Source organism: Acinonyx jubatus, chromosome B3 (assembly GCF_027475565.1).
Source record: "Acinonyx jubatus isolate Ajub_Pintada_27869175 chromosome B3, VMU_Ajub_asm_v1.0, whole genome shotgun sequence".
Lineage (NCBI taxonomy): Eukaryota > Metazoa > Chordata > Mammalia > Carnivora > Felidae > Acinonyx > Acinonyx jubatus.
This window is the reverse complement of record NC_069386.1, coordinates 123,321,421-123,347,796: the sequence shown is the minus strand read 5'-3', so window position 1 is coordinate 123,347,796 and position 26,376 is coordinate 123,321,421. Positions and strand designations below refer to the sequence as shown.

The following is a 26,376-nucleotide window of genomic DNA, read 5'->3' as shown; positions in this document are numbered from 1 at the left end:
TTATTCTCTGTTGCTACATTTGATTTCCTTGGACCTCAGTTTACTCATCTGTGAACTTGAGAGCTGGACTGTTGGTCTTTAAAACCTTTGAGCTCTACAATTTCTAGGTATTTTTTTCCCATTACCCTCACCCTTTTCCTTTTCCTCTTCCCTTGTCCCATCCCCCACCCACACTCATCTGTGAATTTCGCTGGATTCATCATCACGGGGTCAGGAGGATGTTTTCCCCATTGAGCTATGATGCTGCATGTGTCAGCACATGAATTTGTATTGTGGCTTTTTTGTTGCTGTTGGATCTGGTTTACATACTGCTGTTATTGGGAGAGGAGGAGTCTGACTCTTCAATTTTGCTGTCTTATCGTGGCCTGCAGCCATTACCACACTGAGTGATGCTGATGTCTGATGGCACTTGAGAAAGGCTTTATGGTAGAAGCCTGCTGGTGTCAGCTCTTAAGGTCTTTGGGCTTCTGCGTGGTTTTCTGGTGAGATCCGGGTTTGGAGCATTGCACTCTCTGGGCTGTTTGCACACGTCTGGTCTTGTGGTTGGTAAGAATCTTAGGAGAGGGACTTGGAAGAGAGATTTCCAGGCTTTCCATTTTCTGTACAGCTGGAATGCCCTGGCAGATTTCCACATGGGGAGTTCCACTGATCATTTCATTATGGTTCCATTGCCATTGATGTTTGTAAAGTGCTTTAGTTGGACGATAGTCTGCATATATTCTAGTACTGTTGTTGTGGCTTTGACCCAAAGATCAGAGTGTTTTGGCACCAGAAGACCCAGGTTTAAGGGTGTCATTGATAGCTTGGTGCATTGAACACACCTGCTTAATATGGCCTCTAATTGATCATTCTGTGGATGGGATCTTATAGAGGAAAAAAAAGAGTCCATTTGTCACTGTCCTGGGATGTGTGAATTTTTCCACTTGGAATCCTGGAGGAAACATCTTAGGGCACCAAACAAAGGCCTGGAAACAACAAAACTGTTGGATAAGTCACTCCTCTCACCCCAAATTTCTTCATCTGTAAAGGAATATATAGTTAAATATCTTACTCAACTAAAATGGCTATCAAATCAAATGAGGTATGGTATGAAAATATGTTTCTGAAAATTATAAATGTCTGCAAGCAGTTATTTTTAGGGAGTATTGTACAGCAAAACTGTTTTAGTTACCAAAAAAGGCAAAAACTATTACATATTTCTATTCAGATTAAGCCCAGCATAGATGATTTATAGCAGATAATAATCTACACTAAAATTTCCTCAACATGTTCTTTGTGTTATACACCAGTCAGAAGACTGTGAGTTAAATTGTCCTAGACTAAAATGAATATTGTGAATATTCCATTAATAAGAACTGGTAGTGTTCAGGGCAGATGGTAACTCTTTTGTGGAAACACATTAATTTTGCATTAATTCAGATTTCATTAATTTATTATGAGAGCAAGAGCTAGGCTCAAGTTGTAAATGGACATTAATAGTACAAACAGAATTATAAGTCTATTAAGTCTATTAAGTTCTATATACATAGAACATAATTGCAATGTGAGTAAAGGCTAGACTTTTATGTACTATTTCATAGTAGATTGAAAATGGGCTAGATTGAAAATATGTTTCTTTAACTCACATGTTTCACTAAAGCAAATATTCCCTCCCCCTTTACTCCAAATGAAAAAGATGACTCCATTTCTGTTTTTCTTGATTGGTAAACCATGCTTGGAGGTACCATCTGGAGATGGTTGGGTTTCTGCCAAGAATTTAAATCAGGCCTGCTAAAAAGCTACCTGCCTAAGGCAAGAAACTGCATTGATTTAATAGGAAAAAACAGGCTTTTATTTTACTGTCCTGTAAAAGAAAGTGAAAGTACTTTGAAAAGTTTTAACTTTTGTTTTACCATAATGGCATTATATTACAAATAAAAGTATGTCTAAAATATGATAATTGGGGAAATTTGGGAATCTAATTGCCAAAATTTGCATGATTATTTGCAAATCTGATATGAAGTCACGTACAGAGATCTTGATGCTAAAGGCAGATACAGTAAAACCTTGGATCGCGAGTAACTTGTTCTGTGAGTGTTCCGCAAGGTAAGCAAACATTTCTAATAGATTTTAACTCGAACAATCGATGTCTTGTAATAAAAGTAGTATGTGACACCAAACGTCACATGATCACAACTGAGCCAACGGATCTTGAAATTTGTTTTGATAGACAAGTTCTTTGGAATACAAGCATGTTTCCAGAACAAATTCTGCTCACAAACCAAGGTTTTACTTGTATGAGAATTGGGGACAAGACAGGGCAGAGAGAAGGAATACAAGTTGGAAACTCTCCAGACCCCCCTGTGGGCAATGTTGAAAACCCTGGACCTGTGTGTATTGGATATAAGGTGACAGTTGTCATTTTAACTTTTGTTATTTTTTTACACAGATTTCTGCTTGGCAGATTAGCCAGACAAGAAGGGCCAATCTATCTACATTCTGAGTGCCGCTGTCTACAAGACCCTCATAACAGAGCTGAGGCCCAAGTCCAGCGTGCCACCATACCCCACCCCAGACATTACTCTGGGGTCTGCCTGAGGCCATCAGTGTGAAGATGACCAGTGCCTTCCTAGCATGACTTCCTTGGACCATGTGATTGCTACCCACCAGTCAGAGTGGGTCTCCTTCAATGAGGAGCCACTCTTTCCTGTTCCTTCTGAGGGTAAGGAACACTTTCATTTCTTAGGTGAAAAGATTAGCAAAGAACCATAACTGTTTACAATGACTTCTACTTGATCATTCTTTGGGTGGGATCTTAATATGTACAAAAGAGCCAGTGTGTCACCTTCCTGAGGTGCAGATTCTTCCACTTAGAAGCCTTCTTAGAAGGCTTAGGAACCTTAGAATCCCAGACAAAAGGGTCTGGAAACAGCAAAAGTATTGGCTGCTTTCTTCCAAGGAGCATAAACTTCGTATTTACAAACCACTCTACACTTGGCCTTTTAGGGTGTTCCTCCCACCAGCAATTTGGATTTCCTCAGTTTCTAAAGCGTAGTTGCGGAGAGTGACAAGCGTTAGAGCCAGACTGCTTGGGCCCAAATCCTGGCTCTGTCACAAACAAGTGATGTGCCCTTGGGTAGATTGTTTATTCAACTTCTTTGAGTGGTAGTTTATCTGAGCAGTAGGGGCAATCACAGTCGCTTCCTTGGGGTGGCTGTGAGGGTTAAATGAATTAATATATGTAAAGGACTTAGACCAGTTCCTGGCACACGGAAAGAGCTCAGTTAATTGTCATCCATGATCATGATAAAGGTGGCTAAATGACTTCCAGGGAACTGGTGCTCAGGGATGAAGGTCAAGGTAGGGGTCAGGAGATATTTGCAGAGCCTTGTCAGCTGGTTCTGTTCCACTGCAGCTGCTGCTGTCAACTGGTATCCGCCCAGCGTCACTTACAGCACCTGGAAAGTGTGAGTGTACAGGTGAGCTCTCCAGGATGGAGCCATGTGGCTCTTGAGTCCTTGAAATGTGGCGAGTCCAAATTGAAATGTGTTTGAAGTATAAAATACCCACATTGAATTTCAAAGACCTAGCGAAAGTAAATATTTCATTAATAACGTTTATATTAATGACCTGTTAGAATCATACATTTTCAACACACTGAGTTGAAATTTATATTAGTAAATGTAGTTAACCTCTTTCTTTTTACTTTTTTTAATGTGGCTACTAAAAAATTTTAAATTACATATGTGGTTCACCTTTTATTTCTCTTGGGCAGCACTAGTCTAAAGGGTTTGGTCACATGCAGATGGACTAGTTTGGCGAAGGATGAGAGAAAAAAGTTTTATATTCTTTGATTTTTAAAAAGTTTTCATGTAATAGAGCTTGACTACTTTTGGTACACATTTGATAAACTTTAACACGTGTATAGATTTGTGTAACCACCGCCACAATTAGGACATAGTTCTTTAAGAAAAAAAATTTTTTTGAAGACTGTGAAGTGTTCCCGCACCAATAAAGTGCTAGAAAACTAGGGGAGAAGCTTCTGGGCCTCATTCAGCTTATCATTGGTATGGAGTTTGCACCTGGCGGTCTGCAGACGTGTAGTTTCAACTGCACAGAGGTTAAAGTTTGAATTTCAAGGTGTTCAGTCCAGACGGATGCTTTCTTGTTCAGTGTGAGTGTCTACCAGTCCTTGTTGCCTTTTGCTTTCCTCATTCGACTCAGTTATATTCCTGTTTGGCCTCTATAAACATTTTTGTTTGTGACTGCCAAGCACTGGAATAGGCACTGGGGTCAGAATAGTAAGACTGGAAGTCTCAGCCTGCCTGAATACTGACTGTGGACATGCAGAGGTTATCCTTTGTACCCATTATTAGGGAAACACTCCTTGGGCATAGAGACAGATGGGCATGGCTGTTTCTTCACCCTCACCCACCAGAATGGTGAGTCTTGTGATCACCCCTTACCTATCCTTGGTTTTTCCTCCACGAGACAGTTTGAAGAGTGGCCTCCCTCACATGATTGATGGCAGTGTCTGGTATCTGTTTCAGGGGGCACCGAAGAGCACCTCCCAGGACTGTCTTCTTACTCAGACCGGTCTGAGAGCTCCTCCGGGGAGAACCATGTGGCACATGGAGGCTCTCAGGAACTTTCCCACTCAGAGCAGGATGACTCCTCTGAAAAGTTGGGCCTCATCTCTGAAGCAGCGTCCCCTCCTGGGAGCCCCGAACAGCCCCCACCTGACCTGGCCTCGGCCTTCAGCAACTGGGTTCAGTTTGAAGATGACACACCCTGGGCCAGCACGTCACCACCTCATAAGGAAACAAGGGAGACAGGTGGGAGGCTGCGAAGGGTTCTGACTTATGTCTATGCTCACCGGGGAGAAGTGGGTGGGGGCTGCCAGGGTGCTGGTTTACCAGAGCCCTCTGGCACTGGCCATACAAAAGAGCTGGCAGAGATCTCATCTGACTTAATTCTACAACTAGTTTTTGTTAACAAAGCATATGGAAGGATTAATGTGTTCTGGGCCATTTCTTGCTTTTTATACTTGTCCCTGGCTATTAACTTGTCTTTGGAAGAATGAATATTTACTTATCTCCCTATTAGGTATTGCAGTTATATTTACCCAGCACCTAAATTATAAGCTCCTTACAGGCGGAAGTGAATGCCTTTCAGAGCATGGACCACCATCAATTTCTAATAGAGTCACTAGTTACATATGGGTATTCTTGTGTCCCAGACCTGTTGAATCTAAATCTTCAGGGGTAGGGACTGCTGTTAATGATAATTCTCTTATTTTTTGTGGCATTTAAACAGCGAGAAGCTGCACTGGGGAGCTTAGTGAAGCCAGAGGAGTTGTTAGTCCCCATCCTGGTGACCTGGCTGCTTATTTGATTGTGTACCAAAGCATACCAGCACTGATTGGATAACCTTTGTGACTATCTTAGTTTTCTGTTTGCTGCATAGCAAACTACCATAAACCTAGTGGTTTAAACAACATAAACTTTATTATCTTATGTTTCTGTAATTCGGAAGTCCAAATGGGCATCACTGGGCTAATTCAAGGTGTTGGCAAGGCTGCATTCCTTCCAGGAGGTTCTGGGGAAACCAGGAAATCTGTTTCCTTGCTCTTTCTAGCTTTTGGATGCTGCCCACATTCCTTGGCACATGGTACCTTCCTCTGTCTCCAAAGCCAGCAATGTTGCAGCTCTCTGTGCCTTTCTTCTGTAGTCACATCTCTAACTGATTGACTTCTGCCCATCTCTTCCGCTTTTAAGGACCCTATGACTACATTGGGCCCACCAGGATAATCCAGGATAATCTCCCCATCCCAGGGCCCTTAATTTAGTCATATCTGCGAAGTCCCTTTTGCCATGTAAGGTGACATATTCACAGTTCTGGGGAAGGATGTGGATATCTTTGCAGGGGTGGGGGGTATTATGTTGCCTACCATAGAGCCCTACTAGAAAAAAGCATGGTTGATATTATTTTTGTTGGTGGCTTAAATGTTTTGCTAGTTTTAATTTTTAAAAATAATCCTTTTTGTTTTCAAACATGTTTTCAGCACCAATAAAACAATTTTAAGAAAATATAAAACATAATTTTATATAATAAATACTTCAATTTTTACATACCAATTCGCATGTTATATATACCTTTTCACATTTAAACATCAGATTTCTCAGTGAATCATTGGTGAGAGAGCCATGACACTCAGAGCGGCAAGGATAAAATGACAGGTCCAGACAGGCTTCCCAGTTGTGCTGGTGGGAGGAAGTAACCTCTACTGAACACCTAATGCTGGCAAAACAGTGGGCTGATTAAGCATTTATGCATGTGGGGAAGAGTTACCCGACATTGGGGAGTGAATCAGTACAGAAATATGTTCCTTATTTTAATAAGATATATTTACCAAATACTTTCTTGGGCACCGTGCTCAGTGTCTTAACTACATCATCTTAATGCACCTCTTAACAGCAATCATATGAGGAAAGCATTAACATTATTTTGGACATGAAGAGACTGAGACAGACAGTGGTTTAGGAATTTGCCCAAGGTTGTATGCTGGCAAGTGGCAGGGGAGAGCTTCAAAGCCAGGCAGACTGGCCCCAGGATCTTGGAACAGTCCAGGGATGCGCCATGACTTAATTTGCTCCCATGTCCTGCTGTTCCTGGTATGGTTTTCTCTGCTCCCTCATTCTGGGAGGCTGGGGAGTTGAGGATAGGTGCAGTGGTGTTTCTCTACTCACTTGCCCCAAAATGGCCCTGCTTTCAGGACACTGCTGTATTCATGGCATTCAGATTTGCTCACATCTTGTTCATACCTTACCGTTAGCCTCAAAGATTTCAGAATTACGTAAATTATGTAAATGATGGTCGTATAGATGGTCAGTTTGCTGCAACTCTTCACCACTTATTTTTGCAAAACTAACTCTGGGGTTAGTCCTAATTACGTTGCCTCCATCTGACTGAGGATCTTAGCTTGCCATTGCTAGTGCTTTTGACATATTTTTAAAACCTTATCCTTTAATGCAGCAGTTCTCAAAGTGTGGTTTATAGATCACTGGGATTGCCCAAAAGTCTCTCAAAGGGTCCTTGGGGTCAAATTATTTTCATAATAATTCTAAGATTGCCTTTTTCACTGCATTTGAATTTGTATGGTACAAAAGTAATGGCGAGTAAAGATTCTGGCCACCATGTACCCATACTAAAAAAAGAAGTCAATTTCAACATAATATCCTTGATAAAGTAGTAAAAATTATTAATTTTATTGAATTTTATTAAATCTTGATTCTTAAATACATCTTTTTAATATTCTCTGTGACAAAATGCCATAAAGCACTTCTGTGCCATACTCAAGTGTAACAGTTATCTTGAATAAAAATGGTTGTCTTGGAAAAAAAATTGGGTTAAAATTTTTTTTAAATGTCTATTTATTTTTGAGAGAAAGAGAAAGCATGGGGAAGGGGCAGAGAGAGAGAAAAGGGACAGGGAATCTGAAGCAGGCTCTCTGCTGACAGGAGACAGCCCAATGCAGGGCTAGAATTCACAAACTGTGACGTCATGATCTAAGCCAAAGTCAGACGCATAATTGACTGAGCCATCAAAGTGCCCCTAAAATTTGTTTAATAAAAAAATTCATTTAGAAAATCACAATTATTTTAAAGTTATTCAAATTTTCATTCAAAAATGAAAATAATGCAAAAAAAAAATCCTTGATGAACAAAGTATCAGTATTTTAAAAAATAAGATTCAACCTATACTTGCATGACTGTCTCACTGGTACCCTGATCCTGGCCCTAGTTCCAATAAAATTTTATTTACAAAAATAGGTGGCTAAGTCTGTGGGCCATAATTTTCTCATTTGATATTTTTAAAATATCGCATTTAAAATGTTACTTGATTCCTGAGATTTTTGTTACCCCCTAAATTTTGCACCCAAAGGGAGTTCCTCACTTGCCTTACCCTAGTCCCAGGTCTGCATTGTAATAAGGATATGGGATGTATGGATATTACTATAGAACAAATCAAGAAATGATAGTTTTCAAATGTGTTGAAAGCATTATGTTGCCTTGAAAATTGTTCAAACAACAATTCCATATGTTTCCACATATGAAGATTTAACTCAGCCTTATAGAGGTAGAGCTCTCTGCCTTAGGGGGAGCCTGTAGACTGGTTTCACAGCAGACTTGAGGCTCAATGTGTGGGCAACAAGCAGGAATAAACCATGTTTAGGGCCAGCCCTAAATATTACCTCAGGTAGTATTCTAGGGACCCAAGAACCATGTGTTAAGCGTCAGAGTGGTAAAGAAAATGGTAATAAATCCAAGGCTCCAATCCCAACTCTTCTGCCAATACCCAGCCTTGACCCATCAATATCTCTATCACCCAAACCAACCTCACCCATGTATGCTAATTCCCTCGTGGATTTCCTTACACAGATTGGGTTTGACAACAAGGCAGAGTGGTTGGTAGAGCTAAGGTCACATGATAAGGAGAAAGGAGGCTTCCACCCTCTCAACACAGATAATGCAGATCTCTCCCAAGATAGACAGTTCCATTCTGACAGCTGTCAGTCAGCTCAGATTTTGATTTAAATTCAACAGATTTGAGAACTTGTGCAATGTCAATAATATCTCATACGTAACTGCAGGCATTACACCAAAATAACACAGATCTGTGCAGCAAGTATCCTCATAGTGATAGAGACAGTCTGAGGTTTCTTACAATCACTGCTGCCTGCTCTATTCTTTTGGTAATACTCAGTTTGGTAATACTCAGCTAAATAGTGGCCTCCAAAGATATCAGGACCCACTCCCTGGAACCTGTAAATGTTATCTTATTTGAAGAAAGGGTCTTTGCAGATGGGATGAAGTTAAGGATTTTGGGGGGCACCTGGGTGTCTTAGTCAGTTAAGCATCTGAGTTAGGCTCAGATCATGATCTCATGCTTCATGGTCTCTGTGCTGACAGTGTGGAGCCTGCTTGGGATTCTCTCTCTCTCCCTCTCTCTCTGCCCCTCTCCTATTCTCAATCTCTCTCTCTCTCTCTCTCTCTCTCTCTCTCTCTCTCTCTCTCTGTCAAAATAAATAAATAAACTTAAAGAAAAAGTTAAGGATTTTGATAGAGAGATAATCCTGGATTATCTAGGTGGGCCCTAAATGTTATCACATGTATCCCTTATAAAAGGGAGGCAGAGGGAGATTGTGCCCACACAAAGAAGACAATGCAAAGACAGAACAGAAGGGTATTTGAAGATGGCAACCTTGTAAAGTGGAATGTTGAGGCCACAGTCAAGGGATGCTGGCAGCCCCCGGAAGCCTGAGGCCTACGCAAGGAATGTGTTCTTTCCCAGAGCCTATGGAGGGAGTGCTTGCCAGGCAGGTATCTTGATTTCTACCTAGTGATTCTGACTTCAAACTTCTCACTTCCAGAACTGGGAGGAAACAAAGTTCTCTTGTTTTAACCCACCAAGTTTGTTACAGCAGCCACAGTTAACTAATGGACCAAGTGTCCAAAATCCTAAAGCAGAGCCATTTGCATAAGGCTGAAAATGAGTTAGTCTGGGCTAGAGGAGCATCTGTAATAGTGCAGGCCATTTATTAAGTAGTTGTGTTAGCCGGTATGTTTTACTTTCAAACTTGACAGCCTTTTATAGTTTATTCATTGAATCACCAAATATTTATTAAGCACCTCCTCTGTGTAGTTGTCATAGATGCAGACATTCATATACAAAGCTGAGTAACATAAGTGCTCAGAATTTAACAGAAGCCCGTTGAGTTTCTTCCTGGGTCCTCTAGTATGAAACCAGAGCCAGCCTGTGCTTCCGTGATTTCTCCATCTGCCTCCAGTTGACTATCTTTCAACCACTGCATGTCTTTAAAAAAAAAAAAAAAAAAAAAAAAAAAGCCTTCCACTTCATGGTAGCTAAAAATCTGAGACTTAGCTAAAAATCTGAGGCTTCTTTGAGAAAACAAAGGAAGAAGTGGATGTTGGGAGAATTGCTTGCCTAAAAGGTTCATTTTATAGCCAGGCCTGTCTATCATCTCTTCTTGGGAAGGATGAAAATTAGAACTTAAAGCATTTCCCCTTGTTATATATCCATTGATTGTGGGTCTTCTCCAGGGCTCTTGTTCAGTTTTGCCCTGGATCAATGGTGCCCACTTGGAGAAAGCTATGTGTTGGCTGGGTGGCCAACTTCTACAAAATAAGTGTCCATCTGGTTCTTTTCAGTTTAATCTGACAGTATAGAAATGGTTTGTCCATCAATTTCTCATTTATCCACTTTAAAAAATGCTTCTCTTAGTTTATTAGTTTCCAGCTAGCAGACGCTGGGCCTGTTTTCGGCCGTAGCTGTGTGTATCAAGTGAACTTTTTTTAGTATGGGCAGCATGTGCGTGAAATGGAGAGATGTTTGCTGTGCTGTACTGAATGTGCAGAAATTGGGAATCTGTTGGTGAACTGTGGAATATGTCAGCGTGTCTCAATGCATGTAGGTGGTGAAGTGCAGCCACAAATAAGGAAAGTCTGAGTAAACTGTTTATGGCTTCAGCCATTTTCTCATTCACAAGAGTATCACATCAGTATCAGCAGAGCAACACTCATTCCTAGAATGTAGTTGCAGCTTTTCTGTTTTTTTCCCATTTTATTTGCACGTCCTGTTTGCTTCTGTTACATGCTTAGCACTTTCTGATTGGACAGCTCTGTGTCAGGAGAAAGGGGAAAGTGTTTCCTCTACCCCTCAAAATTTCTTTGGGCTAGTCTAAATTGACATGAGACAGGGGCGCCTGGGTGGCTCAGTCAGTTGTGTCTGACTCTTGATTGTGGCCCAGGTTGTGATCTCAGGGACCTGTGATCGAGCTCTGCACCGGGGTCTGTGCTAAGTGTGGAGCCTGCTTGGGATTCTTTCTCTCTCTCCCACTGCCCCTCCCCTACCTCTCTCTCCTAAAAAAAATTGACATAAGAAATTAATGGGAAAAAGTGTAACTTTGTGCTACATATACAAGAGGCTCATAGACTGGTAAAATGAGGTGTATATGCCATCCTGAGCTAAGGAATGGGATAGGGCCTGATGCTTCAAAGGGGAGGAGGGCGATTCACAGGATGGTAAGAAGAAGAGTAGATGTTTAATAATTAGATGCCTGCCCTGCCATGCAGACAGGTCACTCAGATAAAACTTATCTCTGGTAATAACTCTTATTCTGGGAAAGATACTCCATTTATTTATTTTCTTTTTCTTTTTTTTAATGTTTATTTTTGAGAGAGAGAGCGTGTGCTTGTGTGTGAGATGGGAGAGGGGCAGAGGGAGAGAGAGAGGGAGACAGAGGATCTGAAGTGGGCCCTCACTGACAGCAGAGAGCCTGACATGGGACTTGAACCCATGAACCACCCATGAACCATGAGATCATGACCTGAGCCAAAGTCAGACACTTAACCGACTGAGCCACTCAGGCACCTTCCATTTAGATTCTTCTAGGTGGTTAAGGGAGGGGCAGACGTTTCTCTTGAGCCTTCAGGGTCTCAATTGACTTTAGCTCAGAATAGTCCACATGCCAAAGTGACACATTTTGAGGAGACTTGTTCTGAACGCCCTCAGCCCCATCCCATGCAGCCTCTTTGTAAATATGTTTTCATGAGACAACCATGATGTAGACCTAAAAGAAATAGGGAGGATGAGAAAGGAGGATATGTGGAACTGATTAACACCGTTGCCAGTCTGGATTTCTGGAAGCAAACAGTGCAGCCTTACTTAGCCAGCTGTTCCGTGCCTTCACGTCCGGGCTGGCAAGGAATAGTTGGGAAAGACAGTGCACGTGTGCACACATGGAGGAGTTAGGTGGAGAGATGTTACCTGGGATACTCCTTTTCCATTCCCCCAGCTCCTGTTCCTCTACTGTCCATAGTTTTTCTGGCAAATGAAGAGCAGAAAACAAAAGACTTACCTTTTAAGTTATGCCACCTACGAATAAACCAAGGGAGCATTGCATTTCAGCCTGGAATGGGATTGTACTATTAGCCCAAATAAAAATGCCAGGAGGCTGTAGGCACCGTGGATTAAAAACAAAGAGACCATCATTAGTGGTAAATCTCTTATTTTTGTGGCATATAATTGTCAGAAGGTGCACTAGGGAACTTCAAAAAGCCAGGGAGCTGTTACTCCCCACCTTGGTGACCTACTTATTTTATTGTGCCCTGAAGCATACCAAGGTTGATTGGTAACAGAGGAGCGACAGCTGATGGGGAAGACAACTCCAGGAATGTTTTAAATCCATCAGGGGGACAACTTTGTTTTGGACTTCAACTGGCGCAGGATTTGAATGATAAAGTGCCATCCTGGTTGGTCTGGGAAAAGGGAGACACACATGATCTCTCTCGTAAAAATATGAGTAAAATCACTTAATTCAGTGACAAAGCCTTTTTGTAACCAAATATATAAGAAAGATTGCTGGCATCAATTCTTTGGACCTGAGGATCCTGGAGTGAGGGTCATATAAAATCAGGCCCCTTTGGTAAATGTCGTTTCCTCCATTAAAAGCCCTAAAATTTGGTGGAGGCCCAATATGGAATTTGTACCCCTTTATTTAACAAGACCACTTAGGCTCAGGCCATGTTGTTGATAAATATTCTCTTTAAATGATTTTTATTAGAAACTTAACTGCCAGATACTTAAACTTAAGACAGAGTAGCCACCAGAATACTGTTCACATCTTGAGTGTGAAAATGCTGTATGATCCATCTGGGTTACCTGGTAAAAAATGTCAAGAAGTTTAAATGAAAACTTGTTTGCTGAACCCTGAACCTTAATGCATAGATATCCTGCTAAACCTTTAAAACAGCAACAGAACACAGCAGATCCAAAGTGTTAAATAAGAAAAAAACAAAAGCAAAAAAAACACAACAAACTTCTGATGAATCTGTTCAAATCAAAATTGAATCTCTATATAGTTCTCTAAAGAAATATTTTTGAAAATGAACCTAACCCCAGGGGGTATTTTATTCACATCGAGTCCCTTAGCAGTAGTGTTTCTGAGTTTCCCTGGTGGTAAGAAGTTTTCCTACTTTAGTATTTTGTCTCCTCTGTTCTAAAATTCCACTCTGTACCAGGAAGAATGTAGCAGTCAGCTCATACAACACCTAAATTCTTTATAAACATCCTCTCAGAGCAAGGCTGATTTCATGTGCATTTTACAAGTGTATGTGTGTGCTTTGAATATGTTTGTAAATGCATGCAGATAAATTAAAAGAGCAAAGTTCATTCCCAAAATTAAAAGAAAAAAAATTATGGCACTATTTTCAGCGTGAAGCTTCCTGTTCAGTCATCATGTTATGTGCTGACCTTCCTCCACAGACATGGCAATTTTGCGGCAAGGCCAAGACTGAATTGGACCCATTATGCAGATGATGCAGGATATGCATAATTACAAACACAAAAATTTTTTCATTTCCAGAGCATTTGTTCCACAGCCCAAGAAAAACACTAATATTCCCTTGTGCTTCAAATGTCTTCCCCAAAAGCTTGGGCTAAGGCCTTCCCATTGTGTCTGGGGAAGCTAATTATCTGGGGCCAGAGAAAGAGCCACTTGTTTGGGGGGGAAGACCAGAGATGATGTCAGCCACTTAAGAGGGAGGCAGGGGTGACAGCTGAGAGACTTAATCCTGAAGAAGACTAGCCCAGTGGTTAATTTCTATTATACTTTTTATTCTAGCTACTGAGGGTGAGTTGGTGGGTGGGGGTGGAATAAGATCCCAACCATTTGGTGACTGTGTAGCCAAGGCCCATTGCTTTTGGTATGCATATGTATTTCCCTCTTCAACAGAGGAGGTTTTATTTTCTTTTAATACCTTAAATGTTCTCTGCTTTTAAGAATAATTAATGACCTTTCCGGAATCCATCTCAGACAGTGATATACTGAGGAATGGATTCTAACAAAGCCCTTCTTCCTTGGGGCCTGATGCCCTCTGCCCCTGCCCACTGGGCACCACTCTGCTATAATCACTACCTCTTCTGCTGTTCCTGACAAGCTCATTACTGCTCTTGCTGTTCCCTTGGCCCCCAGAACTCTTCTATGTTTTCAACTCAGAGCTCTGCTCAAGCATCATTTCCTCCTGCTCCCACCCCCCCCCAACTTTTTCCTGCATTAAATGTCTTTACAGCCCATGTTTTTACCTGAAATTAGGTTATAAGTTTGTTTATTGTCTCTTCCTCACTAGGGGAAAGAGACTATCTCATTTACTCTCAATAGTATAATATGGAGCATGGAACTTAGTAGGTACTCACTTAGTATTTGTTGGATTAATGAATGAAAGATGTATATGAAACATACTGCAGAATGACTGACTCCCATTTATGGAGTGAATGAGCTATTAGGTGGAAGTTGAGGCATGGCTTCCTCTGTGAAGTATGTATATTTTTTAACAAACTAGGCAAAGAAAATAGGCCAACCTCTTCCCTATCATGTCACCAGCTGACTATCATCAGTTTTGATTTCCCATCATTATACACAGAGTGCACACACGCAGATTCATATACCTGGCACACAGATACACATGCAAATATACATATACACACATAGTGTATGTGTGTAACATATGCACTTACATATACATGCATATATAATATAGGCATAACATATGTACATATGATACATATATTTATACAAACACACACATATTTTTCCCCCTGGGAGCTACCTTAAAAAGTGCAATTAAACCTGTCCATTATATTTTTGTCATATTTGAAACTACTACCATCATGCCATGTGGGCAGGGGAGAGGATCTCTTGAAAATTACTTCCAGTTATGTAAAATGGGCCTTAAAATATTTTATTAAAGCTACAATATTCTCCTCATCCAAAGAATGTGCTAACTCACCCAGGGGGTCCTTGTGGCCTATCTCACCCTCAGCGTGGGACATAAAACACAATAAACTGCCCAAGCATGCATTAATTAACTAGTTTATTCATGCAAAAAATATTTAGGTGCTGGGAATGCAATTATGAGAAAGTTGGCCGTAGCCCCTGCTCTCCCCATGCTGAGGTTACCTAATGGTTGGGCAGTCTGTTACTAGTAAAGCCTTCTGGGGTAAGCAAGGGCCTTCTGAACCAGTCCTGGGACCAGCTGTTTGTATTGCCAACTATGAACTAGCAGGGGAGCCACAAATGAAGAATGGAATTAGATCTATTTTGTATTCATGGATGGGCATGTTTATAGCATTGGAAAAATCACACAGCCCTAGTGAGTAGATACCAAAGTATAAAATAAAGGATATGATATCAAAATATACATAAGTATTTAAATTTTAATCTATTTAGGATCCCAAAGGATAAAAACAAAAATTTTGTCTTTGCTGTATTGTTTTAACTGACAACTTATCAGTTTATTGTTTATTCAACCAATGGTGTTTTGAATTCCCACTCTGTGGCAGTCACTGTTCAGGGCACTGGGGATACAGTGGAATATTCCTGCCCCATGGAACATACTTTGTGCTGGAGAAGACGTACCAGAAACACAATAAAGGTGTAGATACAGTGTCAGTGTGTGAGACAGTGGTTAGCAGGAAGGAGAGACACATGAGGGAAAGAAAGAATGGAGTAGGGAGGATGTGAAATTTTACATAAGATCAGGGGGTGACTCTGAGCAGCAACTTTTGGGTAAAGACATGTGGGAGGCAAGGAGTGAGCCTTGCAGAAATTGGGGAAGGAGCTGTCCAGGTGAAAGTAACCGCACATGACAAGCCTCTGATGGGTGTCTGTCTGTGTTGGTGGTATGTGACTGGAGTGGAGGGACATGGGGAGAAGGGAAGGGGATGAGGCGGACAGGTCATGAGGAATCAGACCATGTATGTGCTTGGAGGGCATGGGGAGGACCTTGACTTTTGCTGTGGGTAAGATGGGAAGCCATCAGAGGGTTTTGAGCAGAGGTGTGGTAAGGTCTGACTTCGATTTGAACAGGTGATTCTATTAAAGCTATGTGGCTGCTCTGTTGAGAAGACCACGAAGAGGAAGACACTTGGGGAAGCGGGGTGACCAAGTGGGAGGCCCTGTAACTATCCAGAAAGGGATGGTTGTTCCCTGAAAGAGACATGTGGGAAAACAACTTCCAAAGGCCAAAGGAGCCCTAAGGCCAGAGACAAAGGCTGATAGGTCCAGTTTGACAACAAATGGTTTATTAAAGGGACTTAGGGACAGAGGCCGGTCTTGGGCAGCTACAAGCTGAGTAGATCTCTGTGACCCCACCTCCTATAAGACCTTCTTTCATAGCCCTACAGACTGGGGAGTCATGCTGGTGGACCACCCCGGAGGGACCGTTGTTGGGGAGTAGTTGTGTGTCACAGTCCTATCTCCTGAGCTGATTGAGGACTTCATGCCCCAAGGGTGCACTTAAGTGAGGTTAGATGAGAAAGAATGTTGGGAGAAGGGGGCTGCACTCAGGAAGGCTTCAGGTCACCACCCTTGAGTCTGGGTCACACAGCAGTGTGTTCGGCCGGTGGTAGCTTGGAGATGGTGGGAAGTGATTGGATTTCAGATGTATTTTGAAGGGAGGACTAGCAGAAGCTGTGGTGGACGAGTTGTGAGACGAATCAAGGGTGGCTCAAGATTTCATTCTGAGCACCTAGGAGGATGAAGGAGCCCGTGTGGAGAGGGTAACAGGAACTTGGTTTCCAATAGGTAAGGTTAGAGACCTAAGTGGAGATTTCAAGTAGATTTGGACCTAAGTTTATATCTGGATGTAATAACTACCACTTGACCCTCTTTCAGCGCTTCCTTTGTGCCAAGCACTTTTCCAAGCGCTTCATCAATATTAACCTAATCCCCCTGTGAAGTGGGTACAACTTTAAGCTCCATTTGCACAGGTGAAAACCCAGCAGAACAGGTGGATTAAGTAACTTGCCTCCGGCTGCAGGGCTGGATACCGAACAAGACAGGCAGTCTGGATCCAGGGGCCTTGTACCTATCTCGTAGGAAAGGAGGAGACAGTTTCTATCCTTTTTTCACCTTATTCCTTGCTGGATGGCTGTGGCTGTGAAGAGACCTGCTGACAGCACTGTCTGGCCCAGGTATCAAAGGCCTGGCGCCTGGGAGAGAAATCAGCCCCAGGCTCCACACTTCAACATTTCAACTAATCTTGTGGCCTGAGGACACTCGCTTCAGAGCCCAAGTAAAGTGATTCATCCAAGATTTCTAAGTTGATAGATGAATAGTATTAGAGCAAATGAGAACAGTGTGTGAGGTGTAGGGATTTTGCCTCTCCCAGCTGTGTTATTCCTAGCTTCTCTTTCAGGGGAAGTACTGCAAGTTTTATCCAACAAATGTAAAACGCCAGTGTGAAAATACAAATAATTAAAATAGCTTTCTTTCACAGCATTAGAGTCTTTTGATATGTGGTTTTAATAAGCTTTATTATTGAATAAATATAAAGGAACATATTTAAAATGTATATTAAATTATAAAGAACAGCAGTACAACCCCATCACCCAATTTAATAAATAGAATATTGTCATCACCCACAAGCCCTCAGGTTTTCCTACTGATCATATCTTCTTTCTTCCAGACATCCCATCCCTCCCTCCTATATCACCACCTTCCTGGGGTTTGTGATATTAACTACATTATTTTTCTTAACAGTTCTCCTGCCTACACATGCATCAAGAATGATGTAATTTAATTTCACTTCTTTTTGAACCTTGTGTAAATGGAATAATACTGTATGTATTATTTCATAGCTTGCTCCTTCAACACATTATTTGTGACATTTTCCCATATCATTACCTGCAGCAATAGTTCCTTTGGTTTTTATTGCTGTGTATTCCATTATGCTGATATACCACAATTCACTTATCCATTGTATTACAGTTTGTTATTTGCCTTGTTTCTAATTTTTTGCAGTTACAAATGTCCTTCTATGAGCATCCTTTTTGTTTTTGTTTTTCTGTGAGCATTCTTTTTTTTTCTAATGTTTATTTTTTCAGGGAGAGAGAGAGAGAGAGCAGGGGAAGGGCAGTGAGAGAGGGAGACACAGAATCCAAAGCCAATTCCAAACTCTGAGCTGAACTCATGAACCTTGAGGTCATGACCTGAGCCAAAGTTGAAAGCTCCACCAACTAAGCCACCCAGGTGCCCCTCTGTGAGCATTCTAAACATACAACCTGTGAACATGTGTAAGCGTTTCTCTTGAATTAAAAAGTCAGAGGAGACTTGCTGTGCTGTAGGCTGAGTTTATCCTCAACTTTCTCACTTAGCACCAAGGCGTTTTCTAAGGTGGTTCCAGTTTACTCTTATCAGCCATATAGAAAATACTGTGTCTGCACTTCTTTGTCTGCACTTGGGATTGTCGTATTTCTCTATTTTAGTCAGGGAGATAGGGAAGGGGGAAGAGTAATGGACTCTCATGTGGTTTTAATTTGCATTTTCTAGATTATTAATGAGACTGAACTTTATTTTTTGCCATCTGAATTTTTTTTTTCTTTCATAAAAGCCCAGGTATATTCTTGTTGAGGTCTCTCCCCTTTTGTTGCTGATGTCTAGGACTTCCTTGCAGATATGATGCATGGCAGATCTCTCTTACACATGGATGTAGAATAAATTGGATGGTCTTTTCATCTCATTATGGTGCCTTTTGTAAAAAGCTCTTAATTTTAATGATATGAAATTTGTTTTTCTTTTATGGTTGGTGTTTTCTGTGTCTTGGTAGAGGAAATCTTTCCGTACCCTGAAGTTGTGAGCATATTTGGGTATATTTCTTCTAAAATATTTCTTGTGGAGCCTTTTATACTTTGATATTAAATCCACCTAGAATTGATTTTTCCATTTGGTGTGAAGTAGGAGTCTAATTTCAATTTTTTCTATATAGTATTTTACCATTATTTCTATTATCATTTTATTCATTTTAAATGTATATTATTAACATTCTATTTTGTTCACATCTAAATAGTGTGATTCTGCTTATTAATACAAGGAAAAAATATGTAAGGTTTTTGATTGAGAATTAACATCTTTACACACTAACTTTTTAAACCCTAGTATAATATCTCTTTCCAGTTATTTAGATCTTCTGTACAATCTGTTAATAAACCTTAAAAGTATCTTCTCTGAGACCTTGTGCATATTTTGTTAAATTTATTACTATATAGATATTTTTTGTTGCTATTATACATTTTTTTTAACATTTATTTTATTTTTGAAAGACAGAACACAAGCAGGGGAGGGGTAGAGAGAGAGGGAGACACAGAATCCAAAGCAGGCTCCAGGCTCCGAGCTGTCAGCACACAGCCTGATGCGGGTCTCAAACCCATGAACTGTGAGATCATGACCTGAGCCGAAGTTGGACTCTTAACCAACTGAGCCACTCAGGTGCCCCTGTTGCTATTATAAATGTTATCTTGTTTTAAGATTAATTTTCTATATATTGTTACTTTTCAGAAATGCAATCACTTGTATATATATTTAAAAACAAATACTGTGCTAAATTTATTAATTTGATAATTTATTAGGGTTTTTTTACATTTTATGTACACAAAAATATCATCTGCAAAGAATGAGTTTTGTTGTTTTCACTCTCTTTTACTTCCTGCCTTACTGTGCAGGTTCTGACCACAAATAGGATGTTGAGCAGAAGTGGGAGTAATGGGTGCCCGTCATCTTGATGAGGATCTCCGAGGGAAAGTTCTCCCTTGCATGGTGTTTGCCGTAGGGGTTTGGGGTTAGCTCTATTAGGTTTAGGGAGCTTCTTCTGTTTCTAGTTTGCCAAAAATTACTACCATGAAAAGATACTAAAATTTATTCAGTGCTTTCTCTGTATGCATTATGATGATAATATGTTTTTTATTCCTTTAATGTATTATTATGGTGAATTATATTAACTGATCCAGTAATGTTAACCCACACATTATCAGCAGAGTGATATTACCTCCAATGGGGCTAAAAATAGTTCTTTGGGGGGGCGGAGAAATCTTATTCTTTTTATATGTACAGCATAGCTATATATACAGTACATGATAGAAATACAACATATCTTCCGTGTTAAAATTTAAGAGGGAATTGATACATTGGACTTCATCAAAATTAAAACTTTGGCTTTATGAAAGTCCCTGTTAAGAGGATAAAGAGAGAAGCTATAGACTGTGACAAGATACTTGCAAACTACATATCCAACAAAGGACTGGTATCTAGAATATATAAAGAAAACTTAAAACTCAGTAGTGAAAAAACCAAGCAATCTAATTAGAAAATGAGCAACAGATATTAAACATATTTTTCACTGAAGAGGATATATAGCTGGCAGACAAGTATCTGAAAAGGCATTCAGTATCGTTACCAATAGTGAAATGCAAATAAAATGAGTTATTGCTATACACGTATCAGATGACTTAAAATAAAAATAGTGGTAATATTAAATGCTAGTGAGTATTCAGAGAAATTAATTGCATGTTTAGTTTAATAAGGAACTGTCAAACTGTTTTCCAAAGTCATAGTTACAGTTTACATTCTCACCAGCAATGCATGAGTGATCTCCTGTATGACCCAGCAGTTGTACTATGGGACATTTATCCTAGAGAAATGGAAACTTAGGTTCATACAAAAACCTCTCCATGAATATTCAAAGCACTGTTATTCATAATAACTAAGAACCAGAAACAGCCCAGATATTCTTTGACAGGTGTAAACTAACTGTGCTTAGTCCATTCCATGAAACACTACTCAGCAATCAAAAGGAATGAAGTATCAATACATTCAACACCTTGAATGAATCTCAGAGGCATTATGATGAATGATAAAAGCCCATCATAAAAGGTTACATACTGCATGATTCCATTTATATAGCATTCCTGAAATGACAAAATTATAGAAATGAAAAACAAATTAGTGGTTGCCTGGGGTTAGGAACAGGGCATGACAGGAAGAAATAGAAATGAATATAAAAGGCGACATTCCTTGTGGTGATGGCACTGTTCTGCATCCTGACTGTGGCTGTGTATACACAACCTCTTATACACTGATAACATTACATAGAACTAAATACACACATAAGTACATGTAAAACTGGGCACATCTGAGTAAGATCAGTAGATTGTATTAATATCAAGTTCCTGGTCATGTTATTCTACTGGAGAGGAGGGGATTCAAGGGAGAGGATGATTGGGGAAGAAACCTGCTAGTGGGGCAGTAATGAAAAAAAGTTGAGAAATACCATGTTAAATAAACTAAACTCGTATTAACTGGATAAATCCAATTTAGTCATGATGTAATTCTCCTTTTCATTGATCTCTAGATTCTCTTTGATGATAATTTATTTCAGATTCTTATATCTATGTCCATGATTGAGGTTGACCTATAATTCTCATTTTGGAGAATAGAAGTATAAATGCAATGCACTTTGTCAGGTTTTGATGTCAGGAAGTTCTGACCTCATAAAATGACTTGATGGGTGGTCTCTTTTTTTTTCTGAAAAAATTTTTTTCCTTTAAAGTTTGATAGAACTGTTCAGTAAAACTATCTGGTCTTACATTTTCCTTATGGGAAGATTTTAAGAATTCCCTTTATTTGATGATTATTGGACAAGTCAGGTTTTTAACTTTCTTCTTGGATCAGTTTTGAAGTTATACTTTTTTAAAACTTCTGTAGTTCTTTTTTCAAATATGTTGGCATAAAGACATTCATTATTTCCCTCTCATTGCCTTCTAGATATATACAGCATGTATAATTATGTACCCTTTTTCATTCTTAAGGTTATTTGTGCTTTCTTTTTTCTTGATTTTCCTAACAATTTTCCAATTCTATTACATAATCTTCTTAAAGAATTTTTACCTATGTGCTTTTTAATTTTGATAACTTCTGCTTCTATGATTATTATTTCCTTTCTAGTATTCTCTGATTTATTTTGCAGCCCTTTCTGTAACTTGATAAGTTAGAAGCTTATTGTATTAAATTTCAGTTCTTCTTTTCTAATATAAGCAATGCACCTGTCCCTGATAATACTGCTTACCTGCATTCTTTCTTTTCTAAATTTTTTAATGTTTATTTAGTTTTGAAAGAGAGAGAGGGACAGAATGTGAGTGGGGGAGGGGCTGAGAGAGAGGGAGACACAGAATCAGAAGCAGGCTTCAGGCTCTGAGCTGTCAGCACAGAGCCAGACGCGGGGCTCAAACTCACAAACGGTGAGATCATAACTTAACCAAATGAGCCACCTAGGCACCCCTGCTTACCCGTATTCTTAAAGTTTTTACATATACTATTTTCATTTTTGTTTGGTTCTGGATATTTTCTAATATTCATTAATATTTCTTCTTTGACCAACAATTCATTTAAAAGTATGTTTCTTAGTTTCTAAATTTTTCAAATTGTCTTCTATCTAGTTTTGGTAAGTAGATGCTAGTTATATCTAGATAACTGGTTTGGATAACTAGAGACATCATTGTATTGTGATCAGTGTTCATGGTCTATTTGATACCAGTTTTTTGGTATTTGTTAAAACCTGCTTCATGTCCTAGCATCTGGTCACTTGCCATAAGAGTTTTAGGTGTGGATTATGAAGAATATGCATTCTTCACCTGTTGGTCTATGTATGACCATTAGATCAGCTTGTTCATTTTGTTGTTTATATCTTCTGTTTCCTTGGTAATTCTTCTCCCTCTTTGATCTATCACTTACTGAGAGAGGTGTAATTAAAAATCTCCCGTTATGATGATGGACATTTCTTGCTTTCTGCACTTCTGTCAGTTTTTGTATTAATAATTTTGAGGCTAAGTTATTAAATATATACCAACTTAGAATTATTATTATCATATATTTCTGATGAATTAAAACATATAGTAATTTTGTTGTAACCCTTTCTAATAATGCTTTTACTTTAAAGTCTATTTATAGGCAACAATATATCAGGGTGTTTTTTTCATTAATATTTTGTCTTGTATGGATTTTTTATCCCTTTACTTTTATTATTGTTGAATCTTCGTATTTTTTTTAAGTTTATTTATTGTTGAGAGAGAGTGAGCATGAGTGGGGGAGGGGCTGAAAGAGAGGAGACAGAGAATCCTAAGTATGCTCCACACTGTCAGCAGAGTCTTATGTGGGGCCTGAACTCATGAACTGCGAGATCATGACTAAGCCGAAATCAAGAGTCGGACACGTAACCGGCTGAGCCACCCAGGTGCTCCAAATCTTTGTATTTTAGATGTGTCTTTTGTGAACAGCATGTTGGATTTCATTTGATTTTTCAGTTTGATAGTCTTTTTCTTTTAACTGGAAATTTTAGTCCATTTATGTTTATTATCAAGTACTGATATAGTTTATTTCTATAATCATATGTTTATTTTTCTTTTCTTTCCTTCTTTTACATTAATTGTAGTTTGTAGTTTTTGTTTGTCTAAATTGTCTTTATTTTTCCCTTGCTCTCTGAACATCTCCTCACTGAATAAACAGTCCTATTTGGTCATTTTCTGTCAGCATATTGAAGCATTGGCTTCTCTTGTTGAGAAGATGGTAGTCAGTCTAATCATCATTCCTTTGAAAGTAGTCTTATTTAAGATCTTCTCTTTGTTGTTGGTCTTGTATAGTTTCGATGTCTATTTGCACAGTTATTTTTGGTTACCCTGCTTGAGATACCATGAGATTTCTAATCTGACGAAAAAATCTTTCATAAATTCTGGAAATTCTCAGCCAGTGTTTTTTTTTGTTGTTGTTTTGTTTTGTTTTTTTTTTAATATTGTCTCTCATTCTCTCCCTCTTCTCCTTAGGAATTCAGGTTAGATAGTTACCTATGAGCTTTTACCACTCTATCCAACATGGGGCTCAAACTCACAACCTGAAGATCAAGAGTTGCACATTCTACCAACTAAGCCAGGCGCCCCTCCCATGTGTTTTAATCTCTCATGTTTTCATCTCTGTCTATGCTATCTAGATAATTTTGTATTTACGGTAGTAGTTTTCTTCTCCAGAAGCTCATTTAGTTCTTTTTAAATTCTGTGTCTTCTTTTCTAATATTTTCATTTTCTTTCATATTTTCTTGTTTCCTTAAGCATATTAAACATACTTATATTTCCTGCTAAATAATTCTAGTGTCTGAATTCTTTGCAGGTCTGATTCTGGCTTCCCCCCATCCCTGGCCCCCTTGCTGGCTCTGGTTTGTGTTTATGGTAACTTGATTTCTTATGTATTTCATGGTTTATTTATTTTTATTTTTTATTTTATTACCATGTGTAACTAAGGAACATTCTGTCTGGGAAGGCTGGCTTTGAGGTATCTTCTTCCAGAAAGGATTAGTATTTGCTTTTCCCAGGTGCCCGAGGCCACTACCAACCTGGAAATACTTCAGCTATGTTCTCAGACTGGAAGGTTTTCAGACCACACAAGTAGTTTCAGCCGTAAGCCCCTATGTAGGACAGCTTATAGTTATAAATTCTTAGGAGATTTCTTTTCTCTACCCTGCACCCAGGCTTAAGGCAGACAATTTTCCTTGCTGTCCTTAGCTTGGGGGTGGGGCTTATTGCTAATTTACCCTTTAACTGAGCCCTTTAGGAATTCAAGCTTCAGGCATCACAACTTCTGTCAGATTTCCCATCTTGGGTTAGCCCTAGGTTGTTTTCCTTCTTTGCCTTCTTCACAAGACCTTTAAAAAACTCAAACTCAGAAGTCTCCTTGGTTTGTTCAAAAGCCTTGGGGTCTGAAAATCAGGATGAGTGCTCTGTTTACCATTCTGGATTCCAGCTTGAACTTGGCCTCTGATAATTCTTTCTTGCTCACCCTCTAATATATTTTAAATAATGTTACTACGTTTTATTTAATTTTTTTCCACAGTAAGGTGTCTAATCCATTATATTGTAGGAAATGGCAGTCCTATAATAAGCCTTTACAAGTTCAGTTTTGCTTTGGGCTATTTGATTGTTTATTTTGTTCTTCTTTATCAGTTTGATTTTTTTCTATGTTTGTGTAGGAGTTTTATAGGTACAAGTTTAGTTTTAACAGTCTGTACTTAGCACAGACTGTTATGAGTGCTTCTCATAGACTGTTATGAGTGTTTCTGGTGCTTCTGTTGATAAAACCAACAAATATTGAGTACCTATTCACGCCAGACAGTATTCTAGGAATGGGGATGCAGAAGTGAGTAAAATGGACCAAAATCCCTGCCGCCCCAACCCCATCCCCAAGAAGCTTGGATTCTAGTGGGGAAGACCCTGCATTATGTAGTACATTAGATGGTGATAATACTAAGGAGAAATGAAGGAGAGAAGGGGCTTTGCATTTTTGGAGAGAATAGCTCAGGAATACCTTACTGGGAGGGTAATATTTTTAAATAATAGGGGGTGTGAGCCATGAGCACTCCAGACAGAGAAAAGACCTTCATGTCTTATAAGTGTCTAAGAGAATATGGAATGAAAATTCTCCGTGGTTTCATATTTGTTCTATGTCACATATATTGCTATTTATTATTTTTTCCCTCCTAAATCTCAATTTTCTCTTTACCCAAATTTCTCTGAACCCAACTCTCAGTAATTTTGATTCTCTAGCTAGGAGAACTGACTGTTTTTAAAATTTTTATTGTAGTTTATTAATTTTGAGAGAAAGAGCACATGCATGTGCGCAGGGCAAGGGCAGAGGGAGAGAGAGAGAAAGAGGGAGAGAGAATCCCAACAGGCTTCGAGCTGCCAGCGCAGAACTCCACGCATGGTCTGAACCCACAAACCATGAGGTCATGGCCTGAGCAGAGAGCAAGAGTTAGACGCTCAACCAACTGAGCCACCCAGACACCCATAGGAGAACTGACCCTTCTTGAACGAGCTCTTTAACCTCTTTTGAGGTGGTTTCCCCTTGTGTCAGATGAGACCAGTGCCTGTCTCTCAGGATTGATAGTGAAGTGAAGTAACATTTGTATAAGTGTCTGACATTTCATGAGTACTCAAGAAATGCTAGTTCTTTCTCTTTTGTTTTTCCTTCCCTGTCCACACTGCTTTCAGCACTTGTTTTTAGTACTTATCAATTAATTTGCAGTAAGATTCTCATGCAATTCCATGGAGAAACCATGTGGTAGGCAATTAACTGAAGACAAATAAACGTTAGAAAACTTCATTTTAAAAAAAGAAACTTTCCAAAGTGGTTTTGAAAGGCTGAGTTTGCTGCTCAGCGTTCAGGAGATAAAGTCAAGCCCTGTGCATTCCTCCCTTGAAGTTTGTTCATTGTATTGCAGATCAGCAGCCCCAGGAAATCTCAATTTGTATATGTAACTGTCTGCAGAATCTCCAGTTACAGTGAGACTCCAGAGGCATATCACCTTCCTATGCGAGTACATATATATTCACCTATCTTCTCTTAGCCATTAACCTAACCTAGCTGTAATTCTGCAGTATATTTTGGGGAGTTGGCATACCACTAAAAATGGGTTCATGAAGTTTTCGTTTGAATGAAAC

General features: G+C 39.5%; 1 protein-coding gene across 5 annotated transcripts in view; it reads left to right on the top strand.

Annotated features, from left to right (window-relative positions):
• The window catches only part of STON2 (stonin 2), a 145,608-nt gene that overhangs the window by 33,549 nt on the left and 85,683 nt on the right, over positions 1-26,376 (top strand). For all 5 annotated transcript variants that reach the window (XM_027066345.2, XM_027066344.2, XM_027066342.2 and 2 more), the window contains 2 exons: positions 2,429-2,701; positions 4,530-4,814. In XM_027066345.2, coding sequence (XP_026922146.1) covers positions 2,614-2,701; positions 4,530-4,814 — 373 coding nt within the window. In that variant the 5' untranslated portion in view covers positions 2,429-2,613. The remainder of the gene's footprint in view (positions 1-2,428; positions 2,702-4,529; positions 4,815-26,376) is intronic.